Source organism: Cucurbita pepo, chromosome LG15, assembly GCF_002806865.2.
Source record: "Cucurbita pepo subsp. pepo cultivar mu-cu-16 chromosome LG15, ASM280686v2, whole genome shotgun sequence".
In the NCBI taxonomy this organism is placed as follows: Eukaryota; Viridiplantae; Streptophyta; class Magnoliopsida; order Cucurbitales; family Cucurbitaceae; genus Cucurbita; species Cucurbita pepo.
In genome coordinates this window covers 6,491,292-6,510,820 of record NC_036652.1, presented here as the reverse complement: position 1 = coordinate 6,510,820, position 19,529 = coordinate 6,491,292, and the positions used below count along the sequence as shown (strand labels likewise).

The 19,529-nt window shown below is 34.8% G+C and overlaps 1 protein-coding gene across 1 annotated transcript; it reads right to left on the bottom strand.

Annotated features, from left to right (window-relative positions):
- Positions 1-1,339: 1,339 nt before the first annotated feature.
- Positions 1,340-12,582, bottom strand: LOC111776417. The gene is made up of 10 exons (XM_023655853.1): positions 12,352-12,582; positions 10,840-12,210; positions 10,624-10,756; positions 10,450-10,534; positions 9,183-9,379; positions 4,776-4,815; positions 3,369-4,650; positions 3,152-3,284; positions 2,979-3,063; positions 1,340-1,786 (listed from the first exon to the last, which is right to left on the bottom strand). The coding sequence occupies exons 2-10, from the start codon at positions 12,099-12,101 to the stop codon at positions 1,578-1,580; spliced, it is 3,426 nt and encodes a 1,141-aa protein (XP_023511621.1). The 5' UTR covers positions 12,102-12,210; positions 12,352-12,582; the 3' UTR covers positions 1,340-1,577.
- Positions 12,583-19,529: the final 6,947 nt, after the last annotated feature.

Below are 19,529 nucleotides of genomic sequence, written 5' to 3'. Positions count from 1 at the left end.
TATTTTTTTTATTATGACTTAAGTTGCTATTATTTTATACTATAAATCAATCTAATTAATAAATTTTAAATATTAGTATATATAATTAGTTAATTTTTATTTTACTAAATTCGATACAAATTTTTTTTACTATAAACTAATAATAATGTCTCGTTTAAAAATTTGTTGGAATTACACTAACTTTAAATATAATAAGCACAAATTATTATTTTTTTTTTTGTTGAATATGTTTATCGCTTCTAAAAATATAACACGTGAATTTAAAATATTAAATATAAACCCTAATTAAGAAGTTTTTTCGATTTTTGGCTGGATTCGGTAAAGTTAATATAAACCAGAACGATTCGGTGATAGATTTACATTCCATGTTTAGAATTCAAATCAGACGTTACATTAGATGATTAAACTTATCTTAAAGAAAAAAAAATATGCACCACAACTCCAATAAAACTACACATTTCACATCATGGACGAGTTCATTTCATATATTAATTTTCATCGACACGTTCATTTCATATATTAATTTTCATCCAAAATTCTAATGATTTTCTATTAAAATATAATAATTCACTAATATCTATTATAAATATCTCTCCACCTAAATTTTCATCTAAAAATATAAAGAATGCACAAAGTGCAATAGTTTACATATGGTGTAATCTCTTCTCGATTGATTTTAATAGAGTGCGAGTATTTCCCACTAAGAGTTACGTCGTTTTCTAGTTGTGAAACATTTACGAACATAGGTATTTCGAAACAAATTTCAACTGATTTTTACTTGAAGGAAGGACGGACCAAAGTAATATCATGATGACGTTTAAGGTATTTTTGTAATATACTCTCATAATTATCTACTACTGTTTCTATCTCTAGCACGACCAAATGGAGAGGGAAGTTGTTGAAGGAAGAACGGACTAGGTAATATCGTTTAAGGTATTTTTGTAATATACTCTCATAATTATCTAGGACTGGGTAGAAGGATCAAATGGGAAGGGAAGTGGGACAAATGTACAAGACTACAGGTAAATTCCAACCAATTTATACTTGAAGGACGGACCAGGTAATATCATGACAAAGTTCAAGGTATTTTTGTAATATTCATAATTATCTATGACGGTTCCTATCGCTAGCACGAACACTTCATGAAATGGGAAGGGGAGTGGGACAAATAGCCGAGACTACCGGATGGATTTCTCTTTGGATAATAGTTACTGTGTAACTGGTATTCCTGTGATCGGTTTAGTCGGTATTTTCTTTTATGGTTCATATTCTGGATTAGGTTCATCTCTGTAATAATCGGATGAGAAAGCATACGAACTCAATACGAGAATCAGGAAGAGAAGGTTTCAAATGCTACAATATGATATAAAGTAATTATCATCCAAACAACACTTCTCTTCTTTGGTAACAAGTTTGCCTACACATTGAGTGAAGTATTTAAAACAAAGCATAAAAGCCAACTGTGCGATTTACACAACTTTAAAATGGTAACAACAATGAGGAGCTAGCTTACAGTGATGGTGATGAACAAGGTGATCAAAGAGACAATGAAGCTCATCCATCTTCATCAACGAACTTTATTGGTTGGATTCAGGCTTTGTGGTTGCACTCCCATTCTGCTGCATCTGTTGCTGTTGTTGTTGGTGGTGCTGAAGCTGAAGCTGGAGGCTATGGTGACTGATGGAAGATTGGGGCATTACTCCGTTAGAGGGATGAGACTGCGCGTTTAGCTCCATCGTAGCGAGTTTCAATCTCTGAACCTCCGCAGTTAAGGTTTCATTAAGAGCTGTCACGTTTGATAAAGATTTATAAATAAAAAAGGAAAGTATAAGTGAATTCTGCAAGAACTACTATCTACGTGATCAACGGAGTAACAGCATCGGTTCAAGGTGAAAAGGAGATAAGTAATAAACAATGGTCAAGATAATCTTCTTGATTAATCGATAATGAAATTTCAGTCGTTTGTTATACTCCAGGAATGAGGGTTCATTTGAGAATCTAAATTGTAAATATTAGTCCCCTCCAACTATTTGAAACACCCCACCCCAGGCGCACAGCTAGTAGATATTTCTATTTGGGCTTTCCCTTTCGGGCTTCCCCTCATGGTTTTTAATGCACGTCTACTAGAGAGAGTTTCCACACTCGTAGAAAGAATGCTTCGTTCCCTCTACAACCGATGTGGGATCTCACAATCTACCCCCTTCAGAGCCCAGCGTCCTCGCTGGCACTCATTCCCCTCTCTGATCGATGTGGGATCTCACATTCCATAACGAACTAAGCCTAAGAGCTAGAGAGAAAGGGAGTCAGATTCTTGTGTGGTTTATGAATAAAATTCAGTGATAGATAATGTTGTTGAGGATGGTTGGAAGAGGAGTCCCACATCGTCTAATTAAGGGGTTGATCGTGGGTTTATAAATAAGGAATACATCTACAATGGTACGAGGCTTTTTGGGGAAACCAAAACCAAAGCCACAAGAGCTTATGCTCAAAGGGGACTATATCATACTATTGTGGAGGTTAGTGATTCCTAACCAATGCTGACAACCGCTTCAAGTTAAAATGTACAATAAAGGAAGAAAAAGTGCCCTAAGAGTAAGCAATGAACTCCGGGAAGCCTACGGCCCGCTAATATGTACCAACATTTCTTAATAAAAGTTCTAAGTAACACGACAATAGTAAAATAACAGCATTCCAGATCAATGTACAGGAGAGAGGTATGAACTCGGATTGGCTACAATTATACAACCTGATAACTAAGGCCTATGAAGTGAAAAGAACCCATATTCAATACTTACAAAAACCCAAGATGAGTTTTTCAAAGATTCGAGCTTATCAATGAAGATAAGTAAATTGAAGGTCATTTTCCAGAAAAAAAAAATGGCTGACACAGTTTCAAACAGCTCACTGAAACGATGCTTTGATGGAAAACTGTTTCAGAGACATACAGGAGGAAAAAGGTAAAAGAGAAGTGTCAATACCATCGCGTAGTTGTGCTTGTTGTTCCATGGCTTGAAGACGGAACTTCAGTTCATTATTCTGGTTTGTAAGCCCTACTGAATCTCTCTGAATACAGAGCAATTATGCGAAAACTGAGGATTTAGCAGCAGGAAAATGGAAATAGAAAATAATTGTCAATACTCAAGAATTTAACCTGTAAAAGAGTGAGTTGGGCAGACAGTGTGGTAGCTTCTGTCTGAAGAGTCTGAACCTTGTGTTCCAACTCGGATATATACCGCATCTTTCGTTCTTTTGATCGAGCAGCAGACTGACGGTTGGCCAAGATCCTGAGGTAAATTTATTGCTCAAGTTTACAAATCAACAGATGAAGTAATTTAAGTAAATCGGTCAGTGACATAATTTGCCTATACCTCTTTGCACGCTTGGGATCGGTCAAAGCAATCTCGGCAAGTTTGTCATTTGCCATGATTTTCTTCAGTTCAGCCCCACTGAACTCACCATTACCAAACTCCAAGCTGAATGAAGCTGAATTACCGTCAACTAAGTTGTTTGAAGAAAGTTGCCCCGGACGAACACCAGGTGGTGTAGGAGGCATTTTGGGTGACTCTTCACCAAACTGCAGCTTCCCCATGAAACTATCCATGGAGACACTTCGATAATGTCTGGTCGTTGGAGCAATATCGCCCCCTGCAGTTCGTTTGATCCCTTCCCTCTTTTCAGCAGAGGAATTCAATCGAGGCATTTGAGCGCTATCCCCACTCTCATTTACACTGCTTTCTGCTTCATTATCACTGCTCTCGCCCCCATTTGTCTTCGTTCCACTACCCCTACTATCCAAATCCTCTCGATTCTCATGACCGTTCTTGTCGTTCGTCCCAGAAGAGTTGAATAAATCAATATTATCCAAATTCATATAAGCAGAAAATAAGTCGTCCACATTGTCCCCATCGGATTTCCTCTCACCCATTCCTTCTAAATTGTTGTCAACGTTTTTCTCCAAACTATGTTCTCTTTTAACTAACTGGCTGGCGGGCTTTAACATGCCAGCATTCTCTTTACTACTCGTAGATCGCTCCAATCCACCAGAGCTACTGAATGGGAGAAGAGGAGATGGCTGAATCATTGAAGATAATCCAAATGGAATATCACTACTAGACCGCCTATGTGCTTTACGAGGAGGTAAAGAATCTCCCATCTTAGAAGAATTGGCTCTCATATAAGGTGAGGGAGGCAACAAAGAATGGGAACTGTTATCCCTATCCTCCATTGATGTATCTGCAGAAACCTGATCTGAATTCGATGTAGATGGGGACTCGCGAAATGGAGACGGGCTTAAAGGGGGCAAAGAATCGAGAGAAAAGAAAGAAGGCTGAGATAACGATCGGGAATGAGTAGGCACTGGGCTATAATTTTGCTGGTTCATCGGACGCGAGATCGGGATCTGAGAATACGGCGAAATCGGTGGGATCTGCGGTGAGTTGGGGCTAGGAGGTATCCCGATTCTTCTACTATTATCACTAAGAAAATTTGACTGAAAGTGTGGTGGACGAATTTGTGAGCAGTTCATTTGAGAAATTTTAAGTTGATCCATCGACAAAGGAAGATTTCCAGCAAAAGAAGAAGATGCTCCATACGAACATTGAAGATTTCGCATGTTCTCAGCATTAGCATCGTCAGTATCTCCCATTTCGCCTCAAAAATCAACGTCTCAGCGAATGATAGTGCTCGAGAATCAGAAGAAGAAGAAGAAGAAAAAGCCTAAATCACCACTTCACAAACCTACGCAACTCCACCACAGTTCAATCACAATTGAGTACCAAACTCCCAATCATAAACACAACCAATCGCCCTCAAAATCTGCAACAGATTAATCGAAATAAAACCTCATATATACCAAACCAGAAAATCACAAAAACAACATAAAAGAGCTCAAGAACATTCAAAAGTAAAGCAATGAGTTCCATTAACAATAATAGACATTCCGCAGCAGTTAGAAATACCTCAAAGAAAGTAATCACTCCAAGCCGGCCGGAAGCTCGACAATGCCCTCGCTGGAACGTTCCTGACCTCCCTCCTCCGACGGCGGCAGAACTTAAACAAAAAACCTTAATTCTCCGCAATAGAGAAAAGCATTTCAGTCCAAAATTAACAGCGAGCTTTAAAAAAGCAATCCGCCGGCGAAAATCACGAGGACGCCGGCGATTTCTCTCTCTAAAAATCCCTTCGGCACTTTCTCTCTCACTCACGACGAAGATGACGATGACGACGACTACTGGTACACCGATTTCCATGACGCGTACGCGTGAATTTAATAAGAATTTGCATTTCAGTCGAATTTGAATTTCGCCTACATTTCAATTTCATTCCGACCGCATTTCGACTTTTCCCCCCGCCAAATTTTCACATAAATTTATTTAGCAGTTAAATTCTCAAATATTACATTAGATTCTTATTTATCCAAATAAAAACACTTATTTTTTTTTTAATTTATGAAAATATAAATTTAATATATACATTTTTTAATTAATTATTTAAAATTTTATAATAATTTTATTTCGGCCGTAAAAGCTTATCATAATTATAGCTTAATTTTTAATTTAGTATTTGTAGTTTATTAATATATTTCTTCCCTAATCAATATATCAAATTACATTTCATTAAATCTAAAAAATAAAAAATAATTTTAATTATGAATTTAATGATTTATTTATTATTTTATTATTATTATTTGTAATAAATTAGTATCCATATTTCCAAATTATAATAATTTAGTTGAAAATTATTGTTAATTAAAAAAATTATATTTTTCTCTAAATTTGTATTTCAATCATTACTCTCCACTTTTAACTTTATCAAATCAAATATTGTCGTATATTATTAAAAACAATTACTTAAATTTTTTATTTAATTTTTATAAATTGGAAAAATATTAATTTATATCTCTAAAATTTGGGTGTGTCATTTAAAATATAAAATTAATTTGATATTCTAAAATTTTAAATGGATTATTTTTTTCCCCAAATTTTGATTTTTTTTTTTAATTCCTTTTCAGGATACTTTTGGTTATTATTTATTTTATTTTATTATTTTAAGATATTTTTAAAAATCTAAGCCAAATTTAATAAAGAAAATAAGCACATTAAAAATATTTAAATTTTACTAATATTTTTTAAAGCTTAAAATGGATTTAAAAATGGAGAAATAGATAGTCAACGAGCTTATTTTTATTTTTATTTTTTTAATTTAGAAACTAAAATTAAAATTATCAATTATTTGTATTTAATTTTAATGATTTCGGATGATGATAATAAGACAAATAAAGAATCACTAATATTATCACTCGTGACATTATTTTGCTTCGAATTCAATCAATTGTAGTGTAACGCAATAAATGGTATCAAGTAATAATAATAATAATAATAATAATAATAATAATAAATGAAACTCATAATTTAACAATAATCAACCTTCACATTTAAAATGTGAAATCACACACACACACATATATATATATATATATATATATATTAAATTTAGTTTATTAACCTTTAATTTTAATTTTGTATTTATATATAATTTAGTTTATTAACTTTTAATTTTAATTTTGTGTTTATTTATTTCATAATTTTTTAATTTTTTATTCAATGTTTACTCAAATACGAAAATATTTAATATATTCCTGAAACTTTTAATCCTATAGTAAAAATTACAAATTTAAAAATCTATTAAATATTTATTAAATTTTAATGATATAAAATACCGACCGCGAAAACCTATTAAAATTTAATGATATCTTTTCGACCAAAACCAACCCGGTATTTCGATAAGTATTTGGTTTTAAAAATTTAAACTTATAATGACCATTACTTCGATCTCTAAGTTTCTTTATTTTGTAATTTACTTTCCACCGATGTTTTTAAAATTCAATCAAAACTTTAGAAATTAAACAATAATAATAATTTTTATAAGAACGGCAACGATCCAGATCCACCGCTAGCAAATATTGTTCTCTTGTGTTTTCCCTTTCAAGCTTCCCCTCAAAGCTTTAAAACGCGTCTACTAGGGGAATGTTTCCACACACTTATAGAGGGTGTTTTGTTCTCCTCCCCAACCAATGTGGAACATCACAGGCACATTTTTATGTTTTTAAGAATCTAACTTAAGAATCCAAACAATGTATCGAATAAACATAAAAATCATGCTATTACAAAGAAATAAACCACGAAACGGTTATCAAACGGGACATAAAAACCACCTGAACGATAAAAATACATCTAACGGTCTAAAGACACTTAAATTTGTAGCACATGTTTAAAAGCCACCAAGAAAGAGAATAAACAACAATAATAATTAATCAAGAAACATTGAAGTACAGTGAATTCAGTCAAGTTTACCTAATTCATGAATGTATCACAGTTGGAATAAGAAGCGTCCTTTGTCAATTCATATGGACAACCTTGTGCATGCATAAAGCTTAGGATGTGAATCCAATGATTATGATTCAAAATTTTGGATCAGTTTCATCATCATTATCCTATTATGACTAAAGTTTACCTATGGAGTAAACTTTATGAACTGATATTTTATTAATCCTTGTTACGAGTAAGGACGGGAAATAGTATAGGGACTAAAGTTAAACATATAGGGACTAAAAGACGATTTAACCAAATAAATATGGGCTAAATAAATATGGGCTAAAAAGTACCTAACCTATCGTATGCGACCTCTTTAGCCTAGTATGTAACAGTTCAAGCCTATCGCTAGCAGATAACATCAGTTTCACAATTTTGAAAGCACGTTTACTAGGGAGAGGTTTCTACACCCTTATAAGGAATGTTTTGTTCCACTTTTCAACCGAGGTGGGATCTCACAATTCACCTCCCTTGGGAGTCCAGCATCCTCGCTGGCACATCGCCCGGTGTCAGGCTTTGATACCATTTGTAACAGCCCAAGTCCACTGCTAGCAGATATTGTCTGTTTTGACCCATTATGTATTATCGTCAACCTCACGATTTTTAAAATGCATCTATTAGAGGGAGGTTTTCACATCTTATAAATAATGCTTCGTTCCATCTCTTCCATATGATGACAAAAAAAAATGGGTCATGAAGGCTCTTTTCTTGAAACCTAGCCAAGCCGAGGTTCAGGTTTTCGCCTTTTAGTTTTAGATATTGGGTGCTGTAAGATACTATCAATCCAAAAGATAGAGCCAATCTCAAGGCGACTTAGACCACTTAGTAGGACCTTCTGGCTTATAGGAAACCTTCCATGGTTGATATATCTTCCGAGACAACAATCAACTGACCTTGCTATCTACGAGACAACCTAGCTGGGTTGGGTAGGATGTGAAGAAATGGAAATAGCATGCATTCCCCTTGTAATTTGATGGTTATGAGAAAATCCAAAATCTTTTTTTATGGCTCGATAGACAATTTGATAAGCCAATAATTTTTTTTCGTGTTTCAGAATACGGTTAACCAACATGTTAACTAATCGATTACGATAAATTGGATCTTTTCTGTTCTTTCTTTCTCCTCTTTATTCTTGAACAAGGTAAATAGAATGTGAGATCTCAAATACAATCTCCTAAAGCTTATAATTTAAGTCATCTAACACGAGTACACAACATTGTACAATTATGTAAAATCCACCTATATAGCCACCATGATAATTAAGCAATCAAACATTAAATATTAGCCATCTTATCAATCATTAAGATCATGCCAGACATACTGAAAAAAACTGATATGATAATGTGACTAAATATAAATGGCAAAAGAATAAGATACATTACCAACCAAATGGGATGCTCAAATGGTGGGAACCAAGCTCTATTTGTTGGTGGAATCATTGAATAGACTCCAAGGAACCTGCAACAATTTGAAATGCCTAATCACCTGTAAAATGATTAGAAATCAAATCAAATAGAATGATTTAGATTGTTAAGGGATCACTACTTGACAGAAGGAAAGAAAGGGAATTCCCATTCTAAAATATCATATAAAGTAATTAATCATGAGTACACTTCTCTTTTGGGTAACAAGATTCGCCTAGACTCACTAAACAATTGAAAATAAAGCATAAAAATTATAAGTGTGTGATTTACACAACTTTAGAAAGACTGTGTTGGGGTGGATATGTGACAAATCCAAATAATAAGGAGCTAACTTATAATAATGAATACTTCTATGAATGAACCAGAAACAAACTAATAATAATTATTGGTTGGACTCTGGTTTTGTGGTTGCATTGCCATTCTGCTGCATATGTTGTTGGTGCTGCTGCTGAAGCTGAAGCTGGAGTCCATGGTGATTCATAGATGATTGAGACATTACCCCGTTTGAGGGATGAGATTGCGCGTTTATATCGGTTGTAGCGAGCTTCAATCGCTGAACCTCCCCGGTTAATGCCTCATTTAGAGCTGCCACATTTGATAACAATTTCATTGACAAGAAATGCAGAAGAGGAAGAACTCATGTTAAGCAAATTCAGAAGGGTTTTCCATTTAGCACAAAAAGGAAAAGGGTAATTATCAGAAAGGCTTATATCAACTGCAATACAAAGCAACGGATGGATGATTGTTCTGAAACTTATTCTTCGTCCCAAGAAGACTTCACTATCATTTGACGAAATAAGGATCAAGTAAAAGCCCTCACCAAAAGCAAGCTATAAATTACCATATAAAATAAGAGTGAGAGGCCATTGTCTTCGGTTAGAAATGTAACAGTCTAAGCCCACCGTTAGCAAATATTGTCCTCTTTAGGCTTTCCCTTCCGAGCTTCCTCTCAAGGTTTTAAAACGCGTCTGTTAGGTAAAGGTCTCCACACCCTTATAAGGAATGTTTCGTTCCCCTCTCCAACCGATGTGGGATCTCACCGAGCTAGTATAATAAGCTAAAAACAAATTTCCAGAATTTCTAAGCAAAAGGGCATAATAAATTTTGCTCCCCTCTCTAACCGATGTGGGATCTCACAGACGCGTCTACCTTGAGTGTTGATGTACGATGAAAGAAGAGAAAGTGGCCTAGTAGTTAGCCTAGCCATGAACTACAGAGCGTCTATGGTCCGCTGACATGTACCAGTTTACCAGTAATCTAATGATAAAAATTGAAAACTCTACAAGCCACGATGATGGGTAAAACAACAAGTAACATTCCATTATAATGTACTAAAGAGAGGTATGAACTTGTATTGTATTGACAATGATACTGTCTGAAAACTGAGCGATGCCAGTCAGAAGGATTCATGGTTCAATNGTGACTAAAAAGACGAAATCAAAAACAAACCAAAGGAAAATAAAATAAAAGAAAAACACTAAAAGATATGGTTTCCAAAGCATTAATCTGACAAGTACTAAAAATATACAGAGAGTAATGTAGCAGAAATATTAAGCTAACATAGTAAAAGTTAATTCATGATTCAATGCTATGGAAGAAAAAACCTTTCCAATCAAGTATTAAAGGAACATAACTAAGAGAAAAGGAATCAATACCATCCCGTAATTGTGCTTGCTGTTCCATGGCTTGGAGACGAAACTTCAGCTCATTATTCTGATTTGTAAGTCCAACTGAGTCTCGCTACATATGAAATAGTCACAGTAAAAACTCGAAAATTTAGGCACAGAAAATGGAGATAGAAAATAGTTGTCACTGCTCAAAATCTCTACCTGTAGAAGTGTGAGTTGGGCAGACAGCGTGGTAGCTTCTGTCTGTAGAGTCTGAACCTTGTGTTCCAACTCAGATATATATCGCATTTTACGTTCTTTCGATCGAGCAGCAGATTGACGGTTCGCCAAGATCCTGAAGTAAATCCATAACCCAAGATTAGCAATCACTGGATAAAGTCAATTTAGTAAATCAGTTGCAAACATGATTTACAATACCTCTTAGCACGCTTGGGATCGGATAGTGCAATCTCAGCAAGTTTGTCGTTCGCCATAATTTTCTTCAGTTCAGCCCCACTGAACTCACCATTACCAAACTCCAAGCTGAATGGAGCTGAATTACCATCAACTAAGTTGTTTGATGAAAGTTGCCCCGGACGAACACCAGGTGGTGTAGGAGGCATTTTGGGCGACTCATCACCAAACTGCAGCTTCCCCATGAAACTATCCATGGAGACACTTCGATAATGTCTGGTCGTTGGAGCAATATCGCCCCCTGCAGTTCGTTTGATCCCTTCCCTCTTTTCAGCAGAGGAATTCAATCCAGGCATTTGAGCGCTATCCCCACTTTCATTTACACTGCTTTCTGCTTCATTATCACTGCTCTCACCCCCATTTGTCTTTGTTCCACTACCTCTACTATCCAAATCCTCCCGTTTCTCATGACCATTCTTGTCGTTGGCCCCAGAGGAGTTGAACAAATCAATATTATCCAAATTCATATAAGCAGAGAATAAATCATCCACAGTGTCCCCTTCGGGCTTCCTTTCACCCATTCCTTCCAAATTGTTATCAATGCCTTTCTCCAAACTAGGCTCTCTTTTAACAAACTGGCTACCCGGCTTAAACATGCCCACATTCTCTTTACTATTTGTTGATCGCTCCAATCCACCTGAGCCACTTAAAGGGAGAAGAGGAGATGACTGAATCATCGAAGATAATCCAAATGGAATATCACTATTGGACCGCCTATGTGCTTTACGAGGGGGTAAAGCATCTCCCATCTGCGAAGAATTGGCCCTCATATAAGGTGAGGGAGGCAACAACGAATGTGAACTAGCATCCCTATCCTCCATTGATGTGTCTGCAGAAACCTGATCTGAATTCGATGTAGAGGGGGAGTCCCGAAATGGAGAGGGGCTTAAAGGCGGCAAAGAATCGAAAGAGAAGAAAGAAGGCTGAGATAACGATCGTGAATGAGTAGGAACAGGGCTATAACTATGCTGGTTCATCGGACGCGACACCGGGATCTGAGAATACGGAGAGATTGGTGGGATCTGCGGTGGTATCCCAATTCTTCGATTATTATCTCCAAGAAAATTCGACTGAAAATGCTGTGGACGGCCTTGTGAGCAGTTCATTTGAGAAATTTTAAGCTGATCCATAGAGAAATTATGCTTCACAGAAGAGGAGGAAGATGTTCCAAACGAACATTGAAGATTTCGAAAGCTATCAGTATGAACATCTTCAGTATCACCCATTTCGCCTCAAACACTTACGTAACTCTGATCGGAAGTAACCTAGATCACCAATTCCCACAGCTATGCAAATTGAATTCCAATCATAAACAAAAACAATCAACCATTCAATCTACCATACATTAAACAAAGAAAACTTCACGAACTGAACCTAAAAAATCAATGAAACAACTTAAAAAGCTACAAAACGTTCAAAAATAAAGCAAATGACTCCTCATTGACGATAATGAACACTTCATAGCTTTAGTAATACCTCCTAACCAGCAGCAAGAAACTCAGAAATGGCGTCCACAAAAGCCAACGACGTTCAAACGAACAACTAGGCTTCAGTCCAAATGCCACAACATTTCTAGAAGATGAAGCATTTTCCGGTCAAAAACCAGCGCGTGAGCTTTAAACTAATTTCCCGGCGGGAATCCCGAGATAACGCCGGCGATTTCTCTCTCTAAATTTTCTCTCACACTCACAATAACGATGACGACTCCCCCTGGTACACCGATTTTCATGACGCGTACGCGTGAATTTAATAAGAATTTGCATTTCACCCGAATTTGCATTTTCCTTGCATTTCAATTTCATTCCGACCGCATTTCGGCCTTTTTTTTATTTATTTTTTTATTGCCCAAATTTCAATTAAATTATTTTGGGATTAAATTCTATAAGATTACATGTCGGGATAAGGTTCTAAAAATTTTCAATTTTTTAAACAAAAAATTTAATTAATTAATTAATATTATATCCTTTTTCCTCCAAATATTTAATTTCTTCTCTTTTTTTTATCTTTCCACGTTGGAATTTCCATTTAGAAGGAATAAAAATAAAATATAAATGGCAAAATTGGAAAATTCATTATTAAAAGAAAAAAATACTTGAATATTACTATTATTATTATTATTATTATTATTATTATTATTATTATTATTATTATTATTATTATTATTATGTATGGGAAATAGTTTTGGGTTTTTACCATGGTGAATTAAATTTTACCTTTTAATTTACTTTTGTAACCGAGCTCTTTCATTTTAACCGCTAAATATACGACAAATAAAGAAATGGTACATAAATGAACTAAAATTTTTCTAGTTGAGTTTGGACGGAAGCTAGAAACTAAAAAAAAAACATGGGTTTTTACCCACAATTGGTTAATCGTAAAAAATTCAACAATAGATTTTTACCATAGCTTAATAGTAAAAACTTCATAGTTGAGTTTGTTTTGAGCAATTCTATGTTGGGTGATCTCCCGATAATTTTTCTAAAAAAAACATGTTAAAATGACTCGGGTTGGTTTATGAGGATATTTTATGTATTATCTATAAATTAATTTGTAAAATTTAAATTATTTATATCACTATTTAAATTAAAATTTGTTTTCTTTTTAAAATAAAACAAACCCTCATTGGAGAAAATATTGCTTGCACGATTAACAAAAAAAAGAATTTGATTCTTTATTTTAAAATGGTAATAAAAAAAAGAGTTAAAATTATATTATCTAGAAAAAATAAATAAATAATTTTTTTATTTATAAAAAAATATATAGGATAAGGTTTTTGGGTTGTGGGCAACCGTTATTAGCTCTTTATTATTATTATTTAATACACGTTTTACAAGAAGCCCTTTAGTTGACTTTTATTTCCTGATTAGTGCCGCTGATTTCTATTTTATTAAACCATTAATTCAATTTTATATATTTTTTTACATTTTAAATTCTGTTCTTAAATTTATTTGAATTTTTTTATTATTTTTTTGTTTTATTGTAAATATGTTATTTTTAATTTAAAAAAAAATATGGCATTTTTAGTATTATTATTTTGAATTCAATAATAAGTGAATCTGAGTGTTTAAATGTGAGTGACTTGAGCTGTTACAAATGGTATGAGAGTCGGACACGAGACAATTTGCTAGCGAGTAGGCTGAACCCTGAGAGGAGGTGGACACTAGGCGGTGTGTCAGCGAGAACACCGAGTTCCAAAGGGGGTGGATTGTGAGATCTCACGTCGGTTGAAAAGAAGAACGAAGCATTCTTTATAAGTGTGTGGAAAACTTTTCCTACCAGACGCGTTTTAAAAACGTTGAGAGAAATCCTGAAAAACCCAAAGAGAATAATATCTATTATCGGTAGACTTGAGCTGTTACAAATGGTATCAAAGTCAAACACGAGACAATTTGCTAGCGAGTAGGCTGAACCCGAGAGGAGGTGGACACTAGGCGGTGTGTCAACGAAGACACTGGGTTCCAAAGGGGGTGGATTGTAAGATCACATATCGGTTGAGAAGAAGAACGAAACATTCTTTATAAGTGTGTGGAAAACTCTTCATAGCAGACGCGTTTTAAAAACCTTGAGAGAAATCCCGAAAAGCTCAAAGAGAATAATATCTATTATCGGTAGACTTGAGCTATTACAAATTGTATCAGAGCCAAACACGGGACAATATGCCAGCAAGGAGGCTGAACTCCGAAAGAAGGTGGACACCAGACGATGTGTCAACGAGAACACTGGATTTCAAAGGAGGTGGATTGTAAAATCCCACCTCGGTTGAGAAGAAGAACAAAACATTGTTTATAAGGGTGTGGAAAACTCTTCCTAGCAGATGCGTTTTAAAAACCTTGAGAGAAATCTCGAAGGGAAAAGCTCAAATATGACAATATCGACTAGTGGTGGGCTTGAACTGTTACACTGTGAATACTCAAATCTTTGACATTTCATGGATGATATATATTTAAATAAAAAATATAATTAAAAGACATTGGTTTTTATTTATTTATTATTATTATTAATCTTAAAATAACTGAAAAATATATAGAAAATAAAATTGAGATATTTTTAGTTTAAGATAAATATAGGCACACGTTGTATGTGTTTGGTAGAACCAACTTAATGTATATTAGATGGTGCCTCCACCATCCAACATAAGCACGTAACTTAATCATATTTGAATTATACATTGTATTATATTATATTATATAGTTTTTTATTTTTTATAAATGTCATTCCCTGTTTTTACCTAACAAGTCGACCGAACATATTTTATTAAATATGAAATCGTTTTCAATTTACCGTATAAAATCTAAATTATGGATATTCTTACGTCAATTGAAGTACAATTCAGTAGATACAATTAGAGATGTACGCGGGGTGTCACAATCGCACTCTTGCAATAGAGGGACATTGGACAGGTCAGCCGTGAGAAATTCGGACTTCACAGATAACGTCGGCGTACGCTCGAGCCTCGAGTCACGTTTGTAAAAAATGTTTTAAAAACATGAACAATGAAATACGTAAAAAAGAAATTTCAACGACCATGGTAGCATTATAACCCGGGTAGGAAGAAGTGACAACTAGTCATTTCTCGCTGTACTAGATTTCTGGACGGTTTAATCCTGGCGCGTGTAGACATGATTTTGGTGAACGATTGTACACCCGAGTATTGATACAACGTGGAACATTAAAAGTGGGCATGCGGCCATAGATAACACGTCTAGTATCAACAAATTTCAAAATTATTCCTCTTCTTTCTAATTAAGGAAGTCGAAAGTCAATTTTATTTTCTCTATATCAAACAAAATATTTATGTCAGTTTCCTAATTATTCCATTATTTAATTTTTGTCAGAAATTTGTTAGCCTTTTTTTTATAAAAAATAATAATAATAATAATAATAATAATAATAATAATTAATTAATTAAATATGAAATATGTAAATATTAATTTTTAAGTTAATATAAAATATATATTATTAATTAGATAGTATATATATATATATATAAAATGAGAGTATCGATCTGAGTTATTCTCAAATCGATTCTTTTTCAACTCGAGATAACTTAAAAAAAGGAGACCGATGGCTCAGGTATTCCTCTACATCTCCTACGATATGGTTACATTACTTACTCCTCGTTTCTTAGAGTGAAGACTGTCCCTACATACCAACATGGGTCATTCTAGCACGCTTTCATTTAGATATAGTATCGGTTCCTTCATGTACTCCTTATTTTAGTCGAGTGTCACATGTCCACTGACTTTCGCTTTGGTTCGTCCTCGGACCACAACTTATTGGGTGAGAAACTGCTCTGATACCACTTGTAACGACCCATGTCTAAGATTCGAATATGGATTCGAAATCCATATTCGACACCTGATGGCCCCGACATTCCCTTATGACATGGCTACGTTACTCACTCCTCACAGACCAATTCGAGCCATTCCAACATGTTTTGCCCTAATTCACATGCATCAAAGGAAAAATAGAGATCGCCCAATATAAAATTGCTTAAAGAAGCACGTTTAACTATGAAGTTCCTATGATCGAGTTATCGAAAAATAAGATATATATATATAAAAGAAATAATATATAATTTTAAGAAAATTAATTTTTTTAGTAATTAAAAGAGTCAAAGGTCAACCATATGGGCGGCTCAACGTTAATAACAAAAATTGATTTGAAAAAGGAAAAAGAATAACGAATTATTTTTTCTGAAAAAAGAATAAAGAAAAAAAAGCTTAGGGTACGCGATGCTCACCACGTGGGAAGACATGCACCGTCGATTTCACTGTCACGTGGGGCCGGACCTAAGAAGAGCACGTGTTGATAGATACACGTGGCGAGATATGAGCGGTGCTAGAGAAGAAAAATGGGAAACGCTTTATTTTATTTATTTATATTTGTTTTTTTTGCAAGAAAAAGGGAAGAAAAATATTTTAAAAAGAGCTTATCCACTCTCTCATTGAAGTCATTGTCTTGAGGCTCAATAAAGGCTAATGGGCCATCATTAATTATAAGAGAGGGCCCATTAATGTTTGACAATGAATGTCCTTTTTGGTCATTTCACAATAATGAATAGAATCCCGCTCGATAATCGTCGTTTAGACGGGAAATAAAAGAGAGAGTGAGAAGAAATTTCTTTTCGTTAACTGAAGACGGGAAATGGAAGAAGAGAGAGTGAGGAGAAATTTCTTTTCGTTAACTGAACGAAATAGGAGATCGGGATTGCATTCCTCTCTCCATCCCGTCCTCAACCCGACCCGACCCCAAGCCCCACACCCACCTCTATCCCACTTTTATATATGAAAGACGAGACACAAAACTCGATCTCCCAAAACAAACTTTTTTTTTTTTTTTTGGAGACGGAGAATTAAATAATATTATATGAATGAATTCATTAAAAAGAACATTTAATAGCACTCGAAATATCAACATCCAATTAATTTAAAAGATCTCATTTCAGTGTTAAAAATCCTCATTTATAAATTTGGTAGGGAGACGAGAAATAATGTCAATGAGATTCAAACATCTTTAAATGTTGACGCGGGCTCTGCCCGTTGCTCTAATATCATGTTAATGTTAGGAATCACGGCTCTCCACAATGGTATGATATTGTCCACTGTGAGCATAAGCTCTCGTGGCTTTGCTTTAGGCTTGCCCAAAACGCCTCGTACCAACGAAGATAGTATTCCTTGATTATAAACTCGAGATCATTCCCTTAGTCAATGTGGAACTTTCATCTAATACGAATTTCTCGAGTTTCTCGAGTTTCTAGAAAGTCGAAGAAAATGGTTAAGTCAAACGTTTTTAAAATGATGTGTGTTTGAAGGGTGATTTATACCCAATTTTCTCAAAGTTGATTATCTATGAGACAAATTAGAGGGAGAAGAATTTGTTGAATATAAAAGGGCAAAAATGGGCGCCAATCATGGCTATGGCTTGTGGACAATTTCTCTAATTAAATAATAATAATAATAATATTTAATTTTTTTTAAAAAAAAAGCAAATTTCTTTTATTAACTATTGATCCACGGAGGAATTTAGGGGAAATTCCGCAGTTTATGGCTTCCAAGCTTGCATGATTTATTGTCTCATTCTCGTACCATAATCCCTTCTCTCAAAACTCATTGTTAGCGGATATTGTACGATTTGACCCGTAAAAAGTTAAATTGGAACTTGTATTAACGTAATAGTCTAAACTCACCGCTGGAGGATATGTTGGTGAATATTGTCTATTTGCCCACATATCACCGTCAGTCTTACGGTTTTAAAACTTGTGAAAAATACTAGGGAGAGGTTTCTACACCCTTCTAATAAATGTTTTGTTCTCCTCTCCAATCCAGTCCCTTGGAGGTCCAACATCATTGCTGGCACACCGTTTGGCGTCTGACTACGATACCATTTGTAACAGCTCAAACTCATCGCTTGCAGATTGACCTGTACGTATTGCCGTCAGCTTTACGATCTTAAAACAACATCTACTAGAGAGAGGTTTCCACACACATATGAAGGATATTTTGTTCCCCTCTCAGTCTACTAGAGAGAGGTTTCCACACCCATATATGAAATATTCTTTAATTATGTCTCGTGTTTGAACGTTGTTTAAAAATACGAGAGCGTATTTGAAATTATATTTAAACTCGAAGGTCCTTGTGATTTGTAATGTAGTTTATGCATCGTTAAGGAAATAAATTGTTGTGAGGGCCTATACAATAGATTGGGCCAAGCCTTGATTGATCTAAATCTCAAAATGTTTTTTTGAGTAAATTTAAATGTTGGGAGTAAAAGTTAAAGTTTTGAATTTAAATTGAAAATTTAAAATCCCCTTTTGACGTTCGACTTTAAGCCAAATTCGAGTTAAACTAAGGAAATTTTGAGCCATAAAAGGGTCGAAACTAGATTAGAGTGAATAACTAGAATGTTGAGATCTAACGTCGGATGAAAATGGCTGAGATAGAACACTGATGACATGTTTAAGAGTGATTTTGAAATGGTTATCGAATCAGACCTTAGCACTTGAGACACCGCTATCACTTCAACGTCTACTCTTCCCCAAGGCTCGATCCATCAAAAGTCAATTTTCGATGCGAACGTTATAACAGATTAGCATATGGGATCTCAAATTCAAATAATCAAATAAACTCAGCTGCATTCTCATCATTCCAGATCCATTTTTCGATCCATTCTTATGGCCATACTCTACAAGCATTCCCCAATCTAAGGTGGTCCATTCAGGTTCAGTCTTAATCACAATGGCGTATGCAAACAAAAGGGAAGAGCTCTACCTCGTGTAGAATCTCACTTCGGTCGAGCCATGTTATCTNAGTAAAAGTTAAAGTTTTGAATTTAGATTGAAAATTTAAAATCCCCTTTTGACGTTCGACTTTAAGCCAAATTCGAGTTAAACTTAGGTAATTTTGAGCCATAAAACGTTCGAAACAAGATTAGAGTGAATTAACTAGAATGTTGAGATCTAACGTCGGATGAAAATGACCGAGATAGAACACTAATGACATGTTTAAGAGTGATTTTGAAATGGTTATCAAATCAGACCTTAGCACTTGAGACACCGCTATCACTTCAACGTCTACTCTTTCCCCAAGGCTGGATCCATCGAAAGTCGGTTTTCGATGCGAAGGTTATGACAAATTAGCATATGGGACATCAAA

Coding starts and splice junctions, on each gene's coding strand:
- LOC111776417 (XM_023655853.1), bottom strand. CDS start 12,101: ATGGGTGATACTGAAGATGTTCATACTGATAGCTTTCGAAATCTTCAA. Junction 3,285..3,368: donor GATCCCAAGCGTGCAAAGAG/GTATAGGCAAAT, acceptor AATTTACCTCAG/GATCTTGGCCAACCGTCAGT. Junction 1,787..2,978: donor ACAAGCACAACTACGCGATG/GTATTGACACTT, acceptor CAAACGTGACAG/CTCTTAATGAAACCTTAACT.